Genomic DNA, 24735 nt, shown 5'->3' on the forward strand with positions numbered 1-24735 from the left:
CACATGTCCACTCACAGGCAGAGCGGACGATGCTACACGGCCAGCCTCCACATTGGCCCTCCGCCTCGTGCGCCGCGAACGCCGCTGAACCTGCCACTCCCGTTGGGGAGAGGGTGGCCCAACCACACCCGGTACCCACGAAGATGTCTCGACAGCAGGGACAGAGGGTGAAGCATGTAACACCTGGGGTGTACCATGCGACGCACCAGACTCCCCACTGCCGCTACAATCCGAGGCAGCAGCCTGAAGACGGCTGACCATGGCCATCAACACGTTCAGCTGTTCGCGAACAGTGGCCAGCTCCTCCTGCGTCCATACACAGCACTCACACATCCTATCCATCCTAAGAAATCAATTTACTGTAGAGAGTTAATCAACTTTTAACTAGACTGCTAATTCACTAAAGGCAGCTGATAGTTGACTAAACTGTGGTTATTAGACACTTCTTGTAGAAAACAATGAAAGGAGCACTACCTGTCTCTGGACTGTATTCAAAACAAGCACTAGCACTACTGGCACTATGGATGACAAAACGGACTCTCTCTGACTGTATTCAAAACAAACACGAAATCTATGGAACACTATTACTAGCACTCGACAATTAAAGCTTCCTAAAAGCAAAAACACATGGAAGAAGAAGTGACAAGTAAGAAAAATACAGTTAATACTTAAATTAATGTAGCTCGCTGCACAGCAGACGTGATGAAAAAGGGCAGTTACGATGACACTGCAGATCTATAACTATCGTTTTCAGTTTCATATCTAGGACATGATAGGATGACATGTACTTTCATAACAGCCTCCAGCCAGCAGTCTGAATGAATGAAGCATTTGTTTCAGGGAAGAAATTTATCAGCATGACATTTGGAGGCTATTTGCTTCTGTACCACAACAAATAAGAGTGTATTCGTGGCCTTGAAGAGTCAGATTGAGGAGGATGATGGGACTTCAGCTTTGAACAGAATGAAAGCTTAATATTTTAATCCCCATTATGTGATGAACATCACAAATGAAATAAATATCAATCTGGTGCTTCATGATGTAACACTTTCCATTTTAATCAGTGAATTTTGTTACAGTGGTATAAATATACTAAGTTTCTTGTGGAATATTTCTTGATGTTGTATTTGTTGTAGTTAATACGTCTTTTTTTAAACTTACCAGCATTTTTGGAACAACCCTTCTAATATGCAACTCTTACAGGTTGTAGGTTCTCGTGGATCAGTTGAAGTGAATCCTCGTTCACTCATGCTGACTGAAAGTACCATCATAGGTGTTAAGCTGATGGGGAATACAGAGGTATGTTGTAAACACAGTTTGGAAACTAAGACTTAATATATTAAAACTGAAATAAAGAGTATTAATGTCCACAATAATATTTATTTTCTATTTCATTGTGAACTATTTTTTCGCTTCCTTAAGACTAAACACAGTCCAAACAACAGCAGAGAGGGCTTGAATCTGGATGAATATTGTTATTTTCAAAGATACGTGACTATTTTATGGCTGTATATCAACTGTGAGAGTTCAGTCAGTGTATAAATTATCTCATTGCTGGTCTTCAGCTCTGAGAAGTTTCTGAACCCCCGACTCATTGATAATTCTTATGGTTATAGAAGAGCTCAACTTCCACTAAAACCAGGGCTCATCAACTCTGATTTATAGGAAGGCTTTTATTGTGCCTTTAATTACAAAATGTGATTAAAGGTTAATCATCTAGCTACAACACATCTGAAGCAAACACCAAAACTTTCCTTTAAAAACAAAAGTATCAATACATCAGTTTATACATTATTGTTACAATCTTCTGGCCTCAGTTCACACATAAGATTCTTTGCCACGTCCGAATACTTTGCACATAATGATTCCAACTACAGCTTTAATGCTCTTGTGATGGCATGGAGACCACACGGAATACCTCAGACGAGTAATAGAACATACAAAACAAGACTTGCTCCTTATTAAAGCCTTTGAAATAATAATTAAACTTAAGTTCTGGAAAATTTCTCATAATTAAAAAAATGAAAAGATCTTTTGCTAGTAAAGTTTGTTCATTTACATTCAAAATTAGTATTACATTTCACATTCAGTCAATGAATTGATATATTTCCAAAAATTTTGGCTACAAAACACCTGGAAAATCTCATACCCCAACACAACACAAAAAATACAAATTGCAGTATTTCAGTTTGATATGTGTACAAAACAAGAAATATTCTGTAATGATATGCAGAATGTTTAGACTCTAAAGATGGAGAGTGAATCCCTAAACCCACTGACTGAGTGACATACAACATATTGTGCTATCCACATTAATATAAATACTGGTTAATGTCTCTCACTTATACAGAAACTGATAAACTGTCATTAAGGATACTGACATAGACACAAAGAAGGTATGAAGAAATAAACATTATATTACATTCATAGATTAAAAGCAAAATGGGATGGTGGAGAGGGGGGGGGGGGGCAGAAGGGAGTAATGAATCAGTGCAATGTGGGGATTGGGAAACAGTTCAACTATTTACAACAAGGATGTTACCATATGGTGGGAAAAATGTTAACTGGCTTCTGCTACTTTCGTGAAGATGAATAGTGGAACTGTGGCTCTGAGCACTATGGGACTTAACATCTTAGGTCATCAGTCCCCCGTGAGTGGAACTGTATTTGATCATTAATCCTTTGGTCAGGATTCTGAGATTTGTGCGTACTGATAGCCAGAAATTCTAGTAATGTTAGTTTTCTTCCTTTATTTGGTCTGTGGAAAACATCACATTTACTATCATGACACTCATTCTCAACATGCTCAGCAAAGGAAGAATTTTTCTTTTTCGTTCTCCAACTCGTTTCATGTTCAGTCAGTCTAGTAGTTGTAGACCTACCTAATTGACTTACATATTATTGGCAACACAAGTTGCAGAAAATCCTGTAAATTCCACTCTGTTCTAAAGGTAGAATCTTATCTTTGCTGTTGAAAAAAATATGAGCAACATTATTCCGAATGTAGAGAGCAACAGTATTCTGAATGTAGAAAGCTGTCGTATATTTCCTACCTGCATATAACAGGGGGCCAATTTGCTGTCAGTATCATTTACTGCCTTCTGAGGAGGATACAGATGTGATGTTATCCCCTACTAAGTATGATATCAATCAGGATAGGGCTAGAACCATTACTGCTTGCAATTTCTTTAATTATTTTTAAGTAATTTCAAAATTTGATTTGGTTTGTGGGGTAGATAGCAGGCAGTTGCGAGCTATGACTCCCTTTTGCTTACTACAATTCTTCCTAGTGAGGGAACGTAAATGTACAATCGGATTTTATAATAATTTTGGTTCATCAGACTTTGTATATGGTCAGTTGTACACTGCTATGAAATAGTTCTCTTTAAAATGATCTCAAGCTTATAATGTCCTAGCCGACCAGCTACCTGCATTCTAATCAAATCTGTGTAGATGGAGTTGGATTTTACAAATGAAACTAGATGACACAATGAACTTTGTTTATTTAATAACAACTGTTTACCAATGATACTTCTTATCTGTCACTTCTGCTGTAGTCAGTTTACCAGGCAGACACAAAATATTACTTAATAGTTTGGAAAAACTATTCTAATGTTCCTGAGCCCTGCCACACTAACACAATTTTTTTGGCTTAGATGTGACGTTATTGGCCAAAGTAATCCAAAAGAGATAAACCCATTGAATGCTCAAAACTCTTAAAGTTCAACCACACAAAAATCTTCTAAAACGCGGTATACTCTCGACAAAAAGCAAAATTTGGAGACTTACACATTTCAGAAAACACAGCTCCTCCTAAGACCGATATGCCTTTTCCTTCTTGAGCCCCAACCGAAGTCCCTAATCCATTTAAAGGAAATGTCTCATATCCATTTCTAGCTAAACTCCTCATATCCTCTCTACATTCTTCAGTCTCTTGCTATTGGCTGACTACCTCCCTGAATGTTATTTCGTCATTGTGCTGTGAAATAAGATACAATTACATATGATTGTGAACCAGTTGGCCAGCCTTAACAACTATAACCAAACAAAAGTTATTTCCTAAGTTACACTTAAATGCTGATTTTAATAATATCAAACACTGTATATTTACAAAGTCTGCTCTGTCTTTATCTTGGATTATTCTATTACCATGTACTAATTTTGTCATTGAATTAAATACACAGATGTTTTCCACATGTCACTGATAGACACTGCTATTCATATTTTGATGTAATAAGACAGTTAATTAAACGAAAAAGAAAAAAAGAAAAGGAACAGCCAATCTAATACTCTGTGTCCCTACATTACTTACCGTGATAAGGGTAGTCAGCCTCAAGCAGTGCTGACAATACGTACAATACGATATTATAGTGTCTGCATTATTCTGAATTACGATGCAAAGTTCTTTTGGACACTGCAAAGGAACAGGCACTGCGGTTACTACAGCAATTGTGAAATGCATTAAATGTATTCGAAATGGCACTTATGGATGACCATCAGCTGTAGACTGGAATTACGACAATGAAAATTTGTGCTGGACTGGTACTCAAACCCGGATTTCCTACTTATCGCAAGTGGTCGGCATACCATTTAGCTATCCATACATGACTCACAGGCAGGCCCAAACTTTCATATGTCGTCAACCATGTGTGTACAGCCTGTACTCATACATCCATTATGTATATTTCCATACAGCTGAGACATTTTACTTGAAAGTCACTTGCCCAGTTTCGGTGGATAAATATGATTTTGCAGTGCCTCTGTTGTTCCAAATTACGATCCAAAGTTCCTTTGGACATGCATGTTCATTTAATGTAATACGTACAGTAGTTCTTTTGAAAGTATTGCAAGACAGGATGCCTCTTTGGCGCTTGTCTTTTATGCAGTGTTTAACAAATAGCATACAATATTTTGGGTGACTGACACACACTGCCAGTTCCCCACAGGTGGCAAAATCATGCATTCATTTCGAGTATTTGAGAAGATGAAGTCCCTTTGAAGATCCTTTTGAAAAAAACTTGCTTTGGAGGCATATAACAAATGTGCTGGTTTGAGTTCAAAGCAGCACGACGAGCCCCTGTTTGTGACAGAGACAAAACCCTTTCATATCACATTTTAAAAGAAGCATCCCTTTATCCTAAACATGTCTGAAGTGAGTAATATGTCAAGCTGTTTAATGCGGGACACTTCTGAAGAGTGTGACCCTCTTGGTCTTATGTGCTTTAAATATGCATCTCACTTGTGCTGGTATCCTCAGCTCACTCAAATTCGTGGGCACCCTATGCGTGGTGCATGTAAAAGACACGGCATTCTACCACTCTAACTAGCCCTGGAGATCCGACAGAGCTATTGCAACTTGGCACATTTAAGCACATAGAGTGCTCAGCCTGGAGATCTCTTGGCCTACCTGTAGCTCTCACAGTGCACCATTAAGTGGGAGGCTGCATGTTTTTGTGTTACAGGATGCTGAAAAGTGGCAGGTATTACTTGTCTGTAAAAGTTACTTTTTATAGTGTGCCTTAAATGTTTTAGCTTGCTAATGTCATGGTAAGGTCTAAGAAGTTTATTGAGTGTCCTTCCAACTCCACTGTAAACTTACTTTTCAAGGATGTGAATTTAAATATAGAAAAAAGTGTTTCTTTGGAATTAAAGGAGGAAAATTGGCATTACAACATTACTTGAAATTCTGGCTCTCAGTATACACCAACCACAGAAGCTTCACTTAATACTAAAGGGCCATACGCACCAATTTATTGTCCACCCAACTAACCAACCAATCAACCAATTTCTGCACAACCTACACACGTCCCAATCAACTACACTAAGTGATTGCAGTGGCACTCTGTTCCAGTCAGTGGTTGTAAATTATTTATAGTAAATTCATTGAGGTTTTGTTTGATGTGATGCCACCTTTTTTGACACAGAAAAAAATTGAGACTTATCATGGCTGTTTTAGAGGTAACAAAGACGAGATAACAGAGAGAAAGCTGTGGGCAATGAAGTAACTGATGCAAAGAAAGAAATTCACCCATGCTCTTTACTTAAGGAACTGTGAGCTTATTATTTTCATGATTACCTAAGAATGGATGAAAATGCTTTGTGGAGCTGCCGAATGTCATGAAAACATTTTTAATGAAAAAGAACAGTTACGAGAGAGACTGTAAGCTGCAAGGAGAGGCTGTTAGAAACATTGTGGTTTCTAGCCTCTGGAAGATGTTAAAGGATCTCAGATTCACTGCTGTTGTTTCTCCACAATTATTGTCCAGAATGATTCCTAAGACCTGCAACATGATTTATAGTTGCCTGAGGAAATATATCAAGATAAATTAAAACAAATACCAAAATGAAATAAATAATATTCAGGTATACAATATTATTGTCGTTTGTAGCATAAATAGTCATAATAAATAATAGTAATGAAGCAGAAGGCATCTCTCTATAAATGATCTCGTATTGCCTTTATCTTCCTTACTATCTGCCACATTAGACATTTTAAAAAGCATATCTGTTCATGCACACAAACTGCAGATGATCGTTTCAGGAAGTTGGTCGGACAGCGTTACGCATAGCACAATTTGTTGAGTGAAGTGGTGGTGGTCGGAGGGAGGTGTGTGTTGGATATCAGACCCAACTGACCACCTGACAAGAAAAATTGGTTGGGAAGCCCCTGCACACATCCAATTTATTGGAAGGCTGATTATAAATTGGTACATGTTTAGGGTCCACGCTAAAATAGCAGCAGCCAGATAACATACTTTTTCACTATAAGATAATGTTTGTGTTCCCCACTCCCCACATTGCATTGACTCCTTCCTCCTCTCTGCCCTCTGATCCCCAATCCCCACCCTCCCCCATTTTGGCTGTTCCTTACTTTCACCTGTAATTTTGTCCATATAATGTAGTAGCCTGTGCCAATACTCACTTGGTGTACTATTTTGGCCTTTATATTATTATACTGTTAATCTTTGAAGTTAATATAGGTTTATTTGTCCAGAGCTTCTTTGTGTCTACTTCAGTATGCTTAATGACAGTGTATCAGTTTGTGTATAGTTGAGAGACTTTAATAAACATCTGTATAACGTGAATAGTACAATATGTTTGTCGGTCACTCAGGGGATTCAGGGATTTATAATCACGTCTTTAGTGTCCAATACATTCAGCAAATCATTACATAATATTTATTGTTTTGCACCAATATCAAATTGAGATATTACAATGTGTGTTTTTCATGTAGGTATATAGCCATAAAAGTGTCACATATCTTTGAAAATAACAATATTTGTCCAGATACAAGCTCTCTTTTGATGTTTTATCGACTGTTTAGTCTTAAGTTGTCTGATGCTGACCTAGAAAGCCAAAAATGTGTTAAATAAAAAATAAGTATTGATGTGAACATTAATTCCTTATATTTCAGTTTTAATATGTCTATGTTCCTCCATGTGCCCATGGAATATTACATAAATGTTTTTTTAGTATGTTTGGTCTACATGTCTGAGATAAATTTGTTCAAAAATTCAGCAGCTCGCTGTCAGTGGAGTTAATGTTAGTACATATTTATACCATCTTCTTAAAAAAAAAAAAAAATTGTAAAAAATGCAGTTAATATATACTTTGAGTCGTGCAAATTTTGTGGTACTATAGTATGCTTTTTGGAGTTAATTATACCATTATGAAGCATTCTATGTAATAATCATCTGATTATTCATCAATTTAAAAATTTTCTTTTAGTAAAATTAATTAAGATATTCACTTGCAAAATACAGCACTTGCACTATGGAAAATTTCTTGATGTTTTCATAACATCAGTTGGGTTTTTGTGATTTATGTGTGGAAAATATGCAAATAAAAGTAATCTATTATGTACAGATGATGGTAATTGCAGTGAAGTTTTCAGCTGTACAACTGCATTCACAAGTGTAAAACACAGCGTTGCAGTAAGAATCTTACCTTAAATCAACCAAACCATTACTGCTGTCACATTCCTTGGGTCCACTCATCTGCCATCATACATGACAAAAATTACAAAAATGGAGATTCTAGTATGGAAACAACAAATATGAGAAAAGGCAACTACTCACTTGCAGGGCAGGGTACTGATAGTTTTCCTTCATTAGTAAAGACTGTAATCTAACAGTTTGACCTCTTTTTTTTCCATTGCAGCATACTTTAAAACTACTGACAAAAGCATGTGACATTCCATTTGTGAGTACTGTGATATGCTGTGTGTTCTCTGTGCTGACAGAAAACAAATCATGATATACGTTTCCCCAAATACCCAGATATTTAGCACCTTCACCATTTTTTTAACTCTCATTGTGCTAATATTCTGTTTCACTGCTTTGCACACTTTACATATATCTCGCGAGGAGACCATGAGGATAAAATCAGAGAGATTAGAGACCACACAGAGGCATACCGACAATCTTTCTTTCCACGAACAATACGAGACTGGAATAGAAAGGAGATCCGATAGAGGTACTCAAGATACCCCCGCCACACACCGTCAGGTGGCTTGCGGAGTATGGATGTAGATGTATGTCGTCTGATTCTATAGATCATTCGCGATTGGACCCTTTTCCTTCGAGAAAATGCGAGTACCTGCTTTTCAAACAGTCAGTGTGTGTGCTGCTTATCATTGACATTGCAAACTGGAAGTAATGTAAATTACAACAAAATCAGTTCGATTTACTAAACTTTTGGAAGCTTTCACCCACTGTGTTTTTTAAAGTTGTTTATGTGTTGAAGTCATTTATTAAATTTAGTCAGCTGATAGGTATTCCTGCTTAAAGGAAGTCCCTCTAACAAAGGAATCACATTCAGAGGAGGTAAGTAGAGAAGGAATTACCACATTTCATCAAAATGTAAGAGGTATTAGAGATAAAGTTAGTGAACTGCTTATAGATGCTGATTCTCCAGTAATTGGTATATTGGAGCACCACTTAAATAATTTGACAATTCAGAGTTGGAGCAAATGACCAAAGCACTAAAGGAGGCTGCCAGCAAATTTGGGCTAAACATAAACGAAGCCAAGACAGAGTCCCTCGTTATGACATGTGGTCATTGTCAGACTGCTGATCATGTACAATCACTGCAGGTTGGGGACCAGTCCTACAAGAGTGTACATGAATTCAAATACCTAGGGGCACTTTTCACTGAGAACTCGTCATGTGAAGCAGAGATCAATGCCAGAATACAAGCAGGAAACCAATCTTACCACATCCTAGCACACTGCTTCAGTCCAGATATCTCTCCATCAGTTCAAGATCCGACTGTACAAAACCCTGATCCAGCCTGTTGTTCTATATAGCTGTGAGACATGAAGTATCCGGAAACAGGACTTCCATAAGCTCCTTGTTTTTGAGAGAAAAGTGCCTCAGAAGATCTTCGGTCCGGTTCTGGATGCAGATACAGGAGAATGGAGGATCAGATACAACCAAGAGCTTGAGGAACTATACCAACAGCCCAACATAGCAGGAACTGTCAAAGCAAAATGAATGCAGTGGGCCGGCCATGTGGCCCGGATAGAGGATCACAGATGGCCTCCGAAGCTCCTGGATTTCACACCTACAGGAAAGAGACCACCAGGGAGACCCAAGAAGTGTTGGAGGGATGGACTCCATGAAGATTTGAACCAAGTGTCAATAGATGTCGACGGATGACGGATAGCAGCAGTGGACAGAATACAGTGGAGGAGGAAACTTGTAGATGCGTGCGGTCCACTGGCCTGATCACGTAGTAGTAGTAGTAGAGGCTTTCTTTACCAGGATACAGATTAGCTGGCTGTTTTTCGAGCAATTCTTTGTTGAGTAGGGGAGTAGCCATGTACATAAAAAACAGTGTTCCATAGATGTATCACGGCACTGCACTGAACGAGTATTTGAATGTTGTGCAGGGGCAGTTGAATTTAGAGAAAGTAAACTTCTAATTGTTGTTGTTTATAGATCCCCAAACTCGTGACTTCAGAGCATTTTTGCTCAAGCTAGAGAGGGTTCTTGGTTCATTTTATAGGACGTACGTACCAAAAGTTAGTTATATGTGGTGACTTCAGTATTAATTTTGTATGTGATTGTGCTAGAAAAAGGATGCCGGGACATCTCCTAAATTCATATGATCTAATGCTGACTGTTTTTTCCAGTGAGGGTGCATGGGAACAGTAACACAGCCATAATAATATTTTTATTGATTCTTCATTACTAAATTGGCATTCTCTTAGTAAAATGGTGAATGGCCTTTCAGACCATGATGCACAAATTTTAGCACTGAAAGGTTGTGGTACTCAAAAATTACACGGTATGTCGAAAAACTAATCCAATGGCAATAGAGAGTTTTTTAAACCTCATTGAGGAACAAAAGTGGCAGGATGTTCATAGTGTCGATAACATAGTGCGGTGGCCCGCTGTAATGTTAAGCTCTCTCTATACAGCTCAAGCGTTTTCGTGGACTTAATTGTTGAAGAGTGCTGGTTCTGCTTTCTTGCAGTGCCAATGTCTTCGGCTAGCACCGGACACTTCTCCGAAGATTTCACTGCTAGGAAGGGGAAATTTTCACTCTTTCACTCTCTCGCTCTCTCTCTTCTTATTTAAAAAATACGGAACTCTTGGAATATCATTCAATGCACCAGAACATATTTATTTCCACTTTGTACAAAAAAACAACTAAACTTTATGACGTAAGCCCACACATTACCAGGCACCCAGAATCAATTAATTACACATTTTTGAACACAATTAATACATAAGCTTTTATCATGGTTGACTATCCATGTCCAGTCCACGTACTTTCAACAGCAGTTCAATGTCTAATAAACAGTCACTATTTCGAGTCTCTCCATTTATTTTTTAACAATACAATGCTACACTCTTTGCAGCCAGCCACGGAGCTTCCGGGCTGTATTTGCTTATTCTTGGCAGGTCGCGCTGAACACTTGCCAGCGCCGACGAATTATCTCCCTTCCAGTTTCACCTGCACAAACAATAAATGGGTGCAGTATCCCTGCTCATCCTTATGCCCCGCTTTAAAATAACGCATGTTCGAAACGGTTGGAACTCAAGTTTCTCCAGACTTTTGTAAAATTCTGGGGGCACTACAATAGGTGACAAATGTAATGCTTTCCTTAACACATTTCTCATGCTCTTTGAAAGCTGCTTTCCATTAGAACATTCTAAACAGGGTACTAGCAGTAAAAGGCAGCCTGGGTGGGTGACTAGTGGGATAAGAATATCATGTAGAGCAAAGTGGGATTTGTATCAAAATGTTAGAAGCTATCATAGCCCATTTCAAATGGTATTGTAAGTTGCTTAAAAATGTTAATAGGAAGGGAAAGGGTAGAACAGCTAATTCACAGGATAAAATAAAAACCATATGGCCAGGAAGTGTCTGATCAGCAGCACAAGGTCGATGATATAAAGTCAGTTTGTAGTAAAAAAATTTCTGTTGCTGATAGATAGATATATGTACAACATTTAAAATCACTTTCTGAGCATTGCTGCTGCTGAATTAAATAAAATCGTAGTTTCTACAGGGAATCATATAAATCTCTTGGAAAATGCCTTTCTGAGATTGATGTCTGAAATACTCCTCTGTGATACTGACAAGGGGGAGATTGGGTCAGTAATTAAATCACTGAAGACTAAGGACTCTCATGGATATGATGGACTGCCTAGCAGAATACTAAAGTACTGTGTTCCACATGTTAGTCCTATACTTAGCCATATTTGTAATTTTTCCTTGAAGAATGGTCGGTTTCCTGAACGATTAAAGCACTCAGTAGTAAAGCTGCTTTATAAAAATGGAGAAAGGGATAATGTAGACAATTTAGATCTATTTCTATGCTATTAGTATTTGCTAAAGTTATTGAAAAGGCTGTGTATGTAAGGATAAGTGATCATTTTATTTCTCATAAATTGCTATCAAATGTACAGTTCGGTTTTAGAAGTGGTTTAGCAACTAAAAATGCTTTATTCTCTTTTCTCTGTGAGGTACTGGATGGATTAAACAAAAGGTTTTGAATGCTAGTCATCTTTTTTGATTTAACTAAGGCATTTGATTGTGTTGGTCACAAAATAATGCTCGAGAAGTTGGACCATTATGGAATACGTGGAGTAGCTAACAATTGGTTCACCTCTTACTTTAGCAAGAGACAGCAAAAGGTCATCATCCAGTGTTGAGAATGGCTACGATATGGGGTCTGAGGGGGGGGGGGGGGGGTTATGGTCAAATGGGAGATATCAGTGCTGGGGGGGGGGGGGCACTCCTGTTTCTTATTTATATAAATGATATGCCCTCTAGTATTACAGGTGATTCTAAAATATTTGTATGTGCTGATGACACGAGCTTGGCAGTAAAGGATGTTGTGTGTAACATTGGCACTATTTCAAGTACTACAGTTCATGACAGAAGTTCATAGCTTGTAGAAAATAAACTAACTCTAAATCACAGTAATACTCAGTTTTTACAGTTTCTAACACACAATTCAGCAAAACTAGACATTTTAATTTCACAGAATGGGCATATGATAAGTGAAACTGAGCAGTTGAAATTTCTAGGTGTTCAGATAGATAGTAAACTGCCGTGGAAAGCTCACATTCAGGATCTTGTTCAAAGACTTAATGCTACCATTTTTAGTATTCAAATGGTATCTGAAGTGTTAGTTCAACATGACAAATAGTCAGCTTTACTTATTTTAATTTGATTATGACATATTATATTCTGGGGTAATTCTTCCCAGTCTCAAAATATATTTTTGGCACAGAAATGGGTGGTTTGGGCAGTAAGTGGCGTAAGTTCACAAACCTCTTGTATATCACTGTTCATTAATTTGGGTGTTCTGACATTGGCATCTCAATATATATATTCTTTACTGTTGTCTCTTGTTAACAATATCAGCTTATTCCCAAGAATTAGAAACTTTCATTCAGTTAATACTAGGCACAAATTTAATCTGCATTTGGGTCGCGCTTCCTTGACTCTTGTGCAGAAGGGTGTGCAGTATACTGCTGCATCCATTTTCAATAAGCTACCACAAGAATTGAAAAATCTTAGCAGTAATCCACACGATCTCAAATCAAAACTGAAGAGTTTCCGCATGGGTCACTCGTTCTATTCTGTCAAGGCGTTCCTTGAAGAATTAAGCTGATTCCTGCATTATATTGTTGATTGTGTTTAGATAAACTTGTGGCTTGGTTTTTTTTCTTCATAAACATTTTATTTTATCTGCTATTACTTTTATGTTGTAATTTCATGTACTGACACATTCCATGACCTTGGAGATTTGCTACTCAATTTGAACCTACGGAACTAGATGCGTAAAATGAAAATAAATAAAATATACACTTGAATAAGAATACTTGAATAAGAAAATTAACAACAGTTGTACTTCGTTAGTGTATCACACTGGTAAAGTATGATTTGCCAAGGTTTTTACAGAGACAGATAGGCTGGACAGTAATTACATGCAGAAGGCACAATACTCATTAATTAATTAAAGGGAAGCAGTGGTTGGGAAGGGAGTGAGACAAGGTTATAGCCTATCCGCGATGTTATTCAATCTGAATATTGAGCAAGCAGTAAAGGAAACAAGAGAAAAATTTGGAGTTGGAATTAAAATGCATGGAGAAGAAATGAAAACTTTGAGGTTCGCCGATGACATTGTAATTCTGTCAGAGAGAGCAAAGGACTTGGAAGAGCAGTTGAACGGAATGGACAGTGTGTTGAAAGGAGGATATAAGATGAACATCAACAAAAGCATAATGAGGATAATGGAATGTAGTCAAATTAAGTCAGGTGATGCTGTGGGAATTAGATTAGGAAATGAGACACTTAACACTTTCAACACTGCCCTCTTTACACCCGGCACTTGGCTGTGAACTGGCATATATAATGGATGTTTGAAATTAGATTGAAAAGAACAGAAAAATGTTAGGAATATGGTTCTTACATCATTTAGAAGGAAAATAGTAAGAGCTTTACATGAATGTAAGTTTTTTTTTACAATATAAAATACAAATGGGTGTTATAATTAAATAAAGAAAACACAAAAATGTTGTGGACAAAAAAGTTTTACATGATCTCTCTCTTGAGTAATGCCATTCTACTGTATCTAAATTTTAAAAAAATATCACTGGAATGTCTAACTGCACGTATCTGTAAACTAGAGTATTTTAATAGTTCAGATGTACCTTTGTGTGAAAATCCTGGAAACACTGTGGGACGCAAAGGCCAATGCCACAGTCCTTGCACCACCATCTACTTTCCTTCCTGATGCGCTTGCCGTCTCTTTCTTCCCCCTGTCTGAACATACTTTGCAATACCTAATAGTATTCACCTTGTTTGCAGTGGGTGGGACCTTCTCTGGACAGTGCCTTGCAAATTTGTGAGGATGAAGCAGCTTGTTGCTGAAAAATACTTCTGCCCTTCTCAGCCAATTTCTTCCCCTCTTTGTGAATTAAGTCTACTAGTGATACATTCTTCCTAGTTTTATCTTTATATAAAATAAGACTGTTGACAGTTTACATGTTAAACAAGTGGAAAAACAGCTTTTTCCACCACTTCAAAGTTTTTCGGGCAAACGGATAATAGCTGGAGAACTGATCTGCTCTGTCAACCCCAGCTTTATTCTTATTGTAATCAATAATAGCGTCTGGCTTTATAATTTCAACCTTTGGCCCTCACTTGAATACTAGTGCTGGTAGACTTAATGCTTTGTGGAAAGACAAAAAAGTCTCGTTTTGACTTCCACTTCACTGCCAAGAGATGATGTTTCCTTTGAAAACTATCTGATCTTTTTTTAGTTTTAGTGTTTTGAATATTCGTGGCAAACCTTTCTTGTTTTTCATTACAGTTCCCACTCCAAGAGTTTTATTTTCCCTCAACAAGTCCAAAAGAGATGGACTGGTGTAGTACCTATCCATATAAATGCAATGTCCTTTGCCAAAGTACTGTGAACACAACCTTTTTACAAGGCCCTGTATACTATTGTCAACATTCCCTGCAGAACCTGTATATACATCGCAGTTTAGCATATAACCAGTTGATGAATCGCAGAGAGCATACAATTTTATTCCATATTTATTGGGTTTGTTTTTCATGTATACTCTGAAGCCTATTCCACCACGAAAGGGACACATTGCCTCATCTGTTGTCAGATTCATGCCTGGATGAAAACTACTTTTGCTTTTATTCACAAAGAAATCAAAAAAAGGCCTCACTTTGTGAACTGGGTCGTGCTTTTCTTCGCCTCTGCTAATGAACGTAGCATTGTCATTCGAGTGTAACATTGACAATATAGCGCAAAATTGGTCGCGACTCAACGATTTACTCGCAAATCCTGTCTGCAAAAATGGGTCTGTTGACCAATAATCACTGATTTTCGGCAATTTGACGACGCACATATGCAAAATATTCCTGAAAAACCAGTAAATCTCTTGCAATTTTACTGCAGACCACTTATGCCAAACAGAGTTTATTTTCAGGCTACCTTTGCATTTCATTGCCTTAATAAAGTTACCAGCGTACCGATTTGTTTCACTTTTGATGAGCCGAATAATGTTGTCATCAAAGAAATAACTAAAATATTGAAGCTCCTCAGTGGCATCTGAAAAATGTGGTGTTACGCCGACTACTTCCTGGAAATCCGGCAGTACTGGCTGATCGTCTAGTTCCGACCAATCTTGCTCTTCGTGCTCAGTGAGGCACACATGACCAGGTACCACAGATGGTGACTGATGGTCTGTACCACTGTCTGTGTAGAAAAAAAAATAATGCTAAGAGTGGTACTAAGAAGTACTAAATGAAAGTGAAGTAATCAACACTACTCACAATACAAAATGCGGTAATGAAACTCTTCACTTTATAAACAATTGAGACACATACATACTTGTACTTTCGTCTGGAGAGTACGAATCCTCTTTGTCAGAATCGTCAATTTCAGATCCTGCATCTCCATAAAGAATATCTAAGATCTCGGTCTCTGTCAACTCGCTGCGCGTCATTTTCATGATTGTAAACACCTGTGAATGAATTGCAGATAACTTCGTCTTTGCAGTGCTCACAACCGCTCCCAGAATGAGATAGCCGATAAGTGCTGGCCTCTTGCAGAAGAAGAATGAACTACCTCCACATTAGTTGACGAAACTTTTTTGGAGACCTGTTAAATGTGCTTACAAAGCCAAATAAAGGCTTGTCTGCGTGGTATATGGGTGCCGTTGCCAATGTCAGGGCGGCTGCGCCCGTATGGCGTACGGGCACCGTGCTGTAAGTGTTAAAGTAGTAAATGAGTTTTGCTATTTGGGGAGCAAAATCACTGATGATGGTCGAAGTAGAGAGGATATAAAATGTAGACTGGCAGTGGCAAGGAAAGCGTTTCTGAAGAAGAGAAATTTGTTAACATCAAGTGTAGATTTAAGTGTCAGAAAGTTGTTTCTGAAAGTATTTGAATGGAGTGTAGCCATGTATGGAAGTGAAACATGGATGATAAATAGTTTAGACAAGAAGGGAATAGAAGCTTTCGAAATGTGGTGCTTCAGAAGAATGCTGAAGATTAGATGGCTAGATCACATAATTAATGAGGAGGTATTGAATAGAACTGGGGAGAAGAGAAATTTGTGGCACAACTTGATTAGAAGAAGGGATTGGTTGGTAGGACATGTTCTGAGGCGTAAAGGGATCACCAATTTAGTATTGGAGGGCAGCAGGGAGGGTAAAAATCACAGATTGAGACCAATAAATGAGTACACTAAGCAGATTCAGAAAGATGTAGGTTGCAGTAGGTACTGGGAGGTGAAGAAGCTTGCACAGGATAGAGTAGCAAGGACAGCCGCATCAAACCAGTTTCTGGACTGAAGACAACAACAACAACAAACAACAAAATGCCATCAAGAACAAAAATCTTCAGCAATGTGGAATCAGTAAAGTCGTACACTAATGTGAGACTAAGACATCATAGGAACCTAATCTGTATACTGCGTTAACAATAAACTAACTCTGTGCTGCACACATGATAAGAGTCTTTCCTTCTCTTCCATCCAGTAAGTCACTGGTGACTTGAGGTTCTGGGTGACTCTTATGAGATCTACTCCTTTCCCTTTACCTCTCCAGTCTTTTCTTTCATCCTGTTCCTTCCCCTTCAACCCTTCTGCCAGGAGGAGGAGTCGCTGGCTCTGAAAGCTTGCATACATGAAACATATTTGTGTGTTTTCTCCTGTTGCCACTTGGGAGTAGGTTTTTAATATATTCACTTACTTTATATTTCCAAAAATACATTATTTTCATTGTTTAAAAGACTTCTGGAAGATGTAGGATTATCCTCTTTACATAATATTCGTACTGCTCACATCTGCTGAAGAAATACTTTGTTTACTTTAGGTATACTCCCTCAAAGACAAGACAACAGAGTGAAAATGTGCAAAATAAACCAACACTCTTCTCGTTAGATCAACACAGCGAGCGATGCTTCCAAGGCTTCATACATTCAGTACATTATGCTTAACTGAGCTTCTTGATTAGTTTATTCATGTGTTGCCTCCTTTTGAACTTGTTATCCAGCTGGAGCCCAAGGGATTTTAAACACTGGGCTTCATTCAGTGTATGACTATTAATGTCTACTTTGATGTCAAAAAGTAATTATTGTTTGTTTGAAATTGCATAAAATAAGTCTTTGCGAGGAAAAAATTGAAATTGTTATCTGTGGACCACTTATAGGCCTGTTCAGCTGTCACCTGGTCCGTGTCTGTTATGGTTGAATTTGTATCCTTCATTAGTATGCTTGTGTTGTCAACAGCCATTAAAATTTTTGAACATCTATATAGTTTAGAAACAAGATTTGGCCCAGTACTGATATCTGTGGCACTCACATGTTATGTTCCCCCACTCTAAAGTTATTTTCATGCCAGAGATAGTCTGTTAATAAGACGAACTGCTTCCTGTTAAGGTGGTTAGATTCCATCCAAGCAAGATGGGTACCATTAATGCCATAACACTTTACTTTACTAAGTACAATTTTGTGATCCACACTCTCAAAGTCTGTCAGGAAATGTGCTCTGATTCATTGATTGATTACAAAGATAGACTGAAGGTAATCTTGTCAGTCAGAACAAGATTTTTATGTTCTGCTAGAAACACCATCATTGCCAGCAGAATTTCTACTTTGTAGTGACCTTATGAATTATGTAATCTCCTTAGGGGTTGTATTTTTTAAACTAATGTCCGTGGATGATACTGTTCGCACAAGTAAATCTAACAAATCATTATTCCATTCTTTATTACTGGCTGTAGTGTTTGCAGCCACCACTGATGGTAACGGAGTTTCACATCTTGACTACTGATTGTTGTCTGAATTACATAGTGATCTCTCTTCCTAACACAAGATACTTCAATCCCAAGAGTTATCCACCCTTTACCCTTGCTTCTGTTCAATTTTGTCCTTACTTGTTTTACGAAAAACAGTACTTGGAAGTGTTGTATTATGTTCTGTTAACACTGCCTGCTGCAAGAATTTTTCCCCGGCGTTCTTCTCGTAATTTCTCTCTGAACATAGTGATGGAGTCATTGTTTATGATTCTGTGTTACAATACTTTCCTTGTATGAGCTTTACCAAACTGGTCAGTAAATTATATTGTTAACATTTGGTGATCATGGGCAGATAAATCATAAGATATTGGTTTTACGGCTAATTCACTGCAGGTTGTTGGGTCTAAGAACAAATGCTGTAGCTGTTGCACTATGTCTTTCAATCCTCATAGGGAATTTTGCTGAGGACAATAATTCTGACTTGGACATCAGCAACTCTCAGTACTAACTGAGGGCACAATCTGACAGAAAATCAATGATAAAGTCTCCACAAACAATGATTTTCCTTTTACGTCTGCATAACCTTATTAAAGCTATTTTGAGCTGTTTTAAGAAGCTTAAGATACTTCCTACTAGTAGGGTCATTGTCATTAATAGAATTGTATGTAACTAAATGGAAAGCACTTGGAGCTTTTGAAACTACAGATTCCTTTCCGAAGGTAAAAAGAAGGGGAAAGATGAGCAATCTACCGTGGTGTATTTGGTGGAATTCTTATTTGTACTTTTGTAATACGAAAATTTGCAGTATACATGTTGCCACACATCAGAGATCTTTTCAAAATGCTTTGTTTTTTGCTGGGTTTCGTTTTGTAAAGTGCTGGGAAGTTGTAATCCAGTGTATAAAACCTTTACCATTGAAAGGATTGATAAGTTTTAAAGCTTCGAGGAATAGTCTATTGTCACTTGACACAGAAATAATGTACTTTATCTCAATTATAGTGCATTTTCACCGTAGAAAAACTGTATTTTTAACTGGGAAATTCAGGATTTTTTTCCTTGTCTGTGTATATGGAGGGGGGGGGGGGGTTGGAGAGGGGTAGCTGGCAGATAGAGGGAGACAGCCAGTGTGTGGGATGAGAGTACAGAAAGAGGAGGCAGCGGATGTGAGGTATAAGAATGCAACACACGGAGCCAGTGACTTATGTTGCACACAGTGACTATGACATAAAGTTGTGGTATGGGAAAGGTTGACAATACAGAGGAGGGGGAGAGACTGTTGGGTAGATGGTGTGGGTGCAGTGGCCTGGCTGTCCATGGATGCTGAAGGTCTTCTAAAGGCCTTCACAGACAGGCACTCTCACCCATCCTCCCTGGTAGTCCACAAACATATTACAGATTTCCTGTAACATATCCTCACAACCCCACTAATCATCTCACCACTCCCAGGAACTAGCCGCAAAGGATTGTCCTGGAATGCAGCAACTGAACTACGTCATTTGTCAAAGCTGTGATTATTTGTCATCATGCCTGGAACTGAAGGACCTCCCACCCCACCGCCAGTTGTCTACCGGACTCAGTGGGCAGCACCAGCTTTTCTGAACTACATATTTGGGGAGTTATCCTTGAAATACATCATCCACTACTGTAATCCTCTGTCCTCAGTCTGTTAACCTACTGCACTCACACCTTCTACCCAACAGTCTCTCCCTCCTCAGTCCTGTCTCCCCCTCTCAATCCATATCTTCATGTCATTGTCATGGTGCAGCGTACGACTTGCTGACTCCATTGCTCATGTGTCGCATTGTTATCCCTTCTGCATTCCTATCTTGCACACTGGCTGCCTTCCTTCGAGCCACCAGCTAACCCTCCCCGACCCCTGCCCTCCGCCTTTTCCTTCCCCTACCAAAGCTCATTAAATAATTGGTCCAAAAGATAACAAGTTTACATTTCTTTTTGTATTCCTGTTGATGACTCAAGCTTATACTATCAGTGAGTGGTCGGTCTCCTTTATTCCTAAATTAATTACATTCTACCAGAACTTTCATTACTGTGATTTATGTTGTTACTTTTTGTACTTTCTTCTAGATCCTTATTTTTTACTCTGTCGGCTGTCTGTCACCTCCCAATGGATGATGGGACAATTAAACTGATCTTTCTTTGACCTTACAGTCCCTTTAATACATTTCCATTCATCTTTGCCTGCCTTTCTCCTCGTACCTCATGGGGTTTCTCTTAAAATGGGTCAAAGTGACCTGCCAATGCCCCCTTTCAGCCTTTTCATCTTTTCTCACCCTGAAGGTGGAATCAGTGGTCCCATATATTGGAGGTAATTTTCATTTGTGTCCTTTTCTGTCATGTGTGCCAAGTGTTGTATCTCCGGAAGTGTAGTAGATATTAATACTAGCTTTTAATTCCTCATCATTTATAACTCGTAGTGTTATAAGAGATTAAGATTTTAGATACTGTTAATATTTACTGATGATGTAAATTGTGATCAGTGTTTGACATATTCATAAATTCCAGGAAGAACATTTGGAGGCTGCTGATGTAATTCTGAAAGGAATTGAAGATGGATGGGTTAAACCTATAATTGCCAGAGAATATGCACTTGAGGAAGCTTCCCAAGCTCATCATGACATTATTCATAATAAGGGTGCTAGAGGGAAACTTGTTTTCAAGGTGTGAGTTTTGTAAAATGGAAATTTACTTTACAGTACCCTAAAGATATTAAATGCAAACAGTTTGCTCAGCGTTAATCATACCAATTTGAACTCTTTATGTTCCTGCATGTGGCTTTTATAGAGAATGAGTTCAGTTTATGGCAGTATTGAATACTTTATGTAATACATTTTAGTTTCTAAAGCAACAGGTTATTTTGGATTACATCATTGGAGATACTTACAGATATTAATTTACAACGCATTTGACATAAATTAGTATTTGTAATGTCTCTATTGAAACCAGTCTATACTGTTACTGTTGGAGAAGTTCTGAACATTGCTTCAGTGGCAAAACTTGGGACTGGATAATTGTTGAAATAATTGTATGGTCCTTAAGTATTGAAGGAAGACTTTAAGATTACAGAATTAGTTTTTCATTCTTAAAAGAAAAATGCATCAGTCAAATCTTTTTTTTTGGGGGGGGGGGCGTACTGTAAAGTAAATGTGTATCATAGTAATTTATTGTTTGATTTATATGACTTCTGTGCCTCTTGAATGTTTTTTGTTATAGATATGCTTTGTAAAAGATCAACTTATTATTATACATTTGGACAAAGCATTTTATGTTATTCTGGCAAAAGTCAGTTGTCAGTTTGGAACATATTTTTTTATTGTGATATATTAATTGAAGATAAAGAAAGAAAATATTAAACATTTACAGTTACACAGTGATAAACAAGCTACTGCATGCACTGCATATCATGGATTACATGAATGCTGTAATACATCACTGCACATATGATCCTGCACAATTAATCATTGGAACATTTTTAATTATTTGTGTGTTCAGAATGAAGGACAAGTGTGGTTACTTCATATTAATAATCTTTATCCAGGCCTATATGTTGAGGAGTGTAAAATGGAAACATTTGTGATGTAATACGGAGTTCCCAATGCAACCCAGTTTTCATTCAGATTTTCATGATCTCGTATACATTAGTGATGAAAGTCTTCGTCATAAGTGAGCAGACATTTGAGAAAATTCATGGAAAAACTGGTATATTTAACCAGTATGTTTGCACTAAAGCACCATCATGCGATGGAATGCCTGTGGACTCATTTTATTAAATAGGCTGGGAAGTGTATATTTGTTTGATGCACATTAAACAGAAATAAATATTTAAGTATTTTTTACACAACAGTATTGCTTAACCTTTATTGTGATCTGTGAGCTTTAAAAATGTCAGAATTGTGACTGATAGAATGGCAATTGTTTGCAGTGCTCAGAAGTTCTTGTTTAAACATATTTTGTTAGTTGCCTGTGCATTTATGCGTGGCATTTGGTCAAGACAGCTGCTATGTATTGTAATGTTTTACTACTGTTAATAAATACATTCCTTAAATAACATACGTGTATGTGAAATTATTTAAATAGAATATGTAAGAAGTATGAGTTAACCAAGACTGTCATGTTAAGTATAGTGTACACACTATTCTAGAGATCTGTATACATGCAAAACTGAGTTTGCAACAGTTCCAGTACATGTACTGCCATAATACATTATGTTACAAAATTTAAACCTAATTCACATAACAAAACTTAACACAGTTCACATCACACTTATTCAGCAGTTGGCTGACAAGCATTTTTATAATCCTGTATAAGAAAGTAGTCTTTAAATATTTGTTTGAACTCATAGAATCTGAGTTCTTTACATTTTCTATTGTTAACTTACCTGGAGGCTTCTTTCTTAGTAGTTCCTCCAAATGATTGATTTTTGATTATGGCAGTTGTTTTCACTGTTGTGTGTGTGACATCTTCCATTGCATGCTGTGTGGTTCTTTGGTGGATATAGGAGGAGGAACAGATAATGTTCATGAACAGAGAATTAAGATATTAATTTATTCTACATCTAATATCAAGTAGTAAAAATAATACATAACTTTGTTGCTATATTGGCAGCATCAGTTGCTAACATAGATTTGAATGTAGAAATATATACAGGTACAAAAGATTTATAAATCTGTCACTCTACATTACAATGTCTACTCAGAAGTTGTTGAGCACTGGCCTATGAAATGTTATTCAACTGGTAAATACAGAAAATGCGGCTCAGTGCTTGAATGTTCGAACTTAAGTACATCCGTTGCTGGAGCTCTGGAGAGGGGATGCTTGCATCTCAGTGGCAGTGGCATAATCATTCATGGCAGCACCCTCGGGCTGTGGTAGTGGCTGTAGGAAATGCAGCGGCGTAACTGGTGGCATACGTATTTCAAAGTGCGGCTGACTAGATAGTGGCTGATACCGCAGTATTCATTAAATACTAGCTGTTCCCCTCCATGCATTGCTGTGGCTTAGTGTGGTTAAATGGAAAAGGAAGCAAAGAGAAAGTCCACATTTCTAATACATATGAGAATTGTAATCTCCTCCTCCTCCTCCTCCTCCTCTGTCCATGTCCTCCTCCCCGGTCTCTGTTCATCTCCTCCTCTTTCCCCTCTGTCTCCTGCTCCTCTCTCTCTGTCCACCTCATCCTTTCTGCTTTCAATGTCCACTTCCTCCCACCCGTTTGTCAACTTTGTCCATCTCGTATTTCTCCCTCTCTTCCACCTTGAGCCTTGTTTATTGTTGTCGAAAATTCAAATTTTGTAGTAGTATTACAGGAGGGTAGTGGGCGTGTGCGGTGTGCATGTGACCACACATTTATTACAGTAATACATAAAAATTTGAAGTAAATTGGTCAATATATTTTGAAATGTTTGCTAACACTGTTTCCCCTTTATATATTACATATATACTTACATACTGTATATATTAAAAATACATACCCTATGTCTGATGGAACTTTCATCAGAGTAGGTCAGGAACTTGTCAAGATTTTTGGTAATAGTGTTTCTTTGTATTGCATTACATGTTTATTTATGTATTATATATTTTTAAAAAATGGTATATATAAAAACGTGCATATTCACATGCAACATAGTGTCAAAATTTTGAAGCACTTCTGTGGATTTAGGGTTTTGAACAAAAGAACATTTACATTTTTTTATAGATTCTCCTATACACCGTATTGCACTCCAGTGGGTACAGTCAGTTCCACAAGAAAGTGTATGCCATATTGTTAAATGTAATGTCCACAGTGGTGTCTCTGACAGTAGTCTCAAATCTATACTCAATGCACTTTTGCACAGTGTTTGGGTAAATAGTATGAGAGTTGAATGTTTTGTTTTGTCAATTGCAGTTTTGGCTATTTGCACTTATTTACAGCCAATTTAAATGCTGAAAAATGTGCAGTGTTGCCTTCTGAGGTCTGTTAAGAAGCTATTTGGCTCGAACTAGGCAAACTGGGTGCTTCAAGAGGATAATGATCCGAAACATCGCAGCCATCTCTCTACAGTGTGGAAACAAGACAGTGGGGTGCCATGATGGATTGGCCTGCAATGTCTCTCGATGCAAATCGGGTTGAAAATGTTTGGTCATATATTAAGATGAAGCTTGAAGGAAAGCCAATATATACTTTGAAGCAGCTCTCGTATAAAATCAGGATGATATGGATACACGTTCTGTGAAACTGTCTGTAAATAAAGACATGTGTATTCAAATATAATGTTGTGTCAGAATTTGAAAGCAATCGGTGAACAAGTTTCCAATGTTTAAGATTTTGAACAAAGAACATTTACCTTATTGTTTATATAGATGTAAATGTTCATTTGTTCTAAATCTGAAATCTACAAAAGTTCTTCAGTGATCCCTTGGTCATTTTGACACAACATTGCATTTGAATATGTGCAT

General features: G+C 37.7%; 1 protein-coding gene across 3 annotated transcripts in view; it reads left to right on the forward strand.

The window, feature by feature from the left end:
• Positions 1 to 22351, forward strand: part of LOC126259710 (zeta-crystallin-like) — a 164747-nt gene extending 142396 nt beyond the window's left edge. For all 3 annotated transcript variants that reach the window (XM_049956684.1, XM_049956683.1, XM_049956685.1), the window contains 2 exons: positions 1204 to 1299; positions 20809 to 22351. In XM_049956684.1, coding sequence (XP_049812641.1) covers positions 1204 to 1299; positions 20809 to 20970 — 258 coding nt within the window. In that variant the 3' untranslated portion in view covers positions 20971 to 22351. The remainder of the gene's footprint in view (positions 1 to 1203; positions 1300 to 20808) is intronic.
• Positions 22352 to 24735: the final 2384 nt, after the last annotated feature.

Source organism: Schistocerca nitens, chromosome 5 (assembly GCF_023898315.1).
Source record: "Schistocerca nitens isolate TAMUIC-IGC-003100 chromosome 5, iqSchNite1.1, whole genome shotgun sequence".
Lineage (NCBI taxonomy): Eukaryota > Metazoa > Arthropoda > Insecta > Orthoptera > Acrididae > Schistocerca > Schistocerca nitens.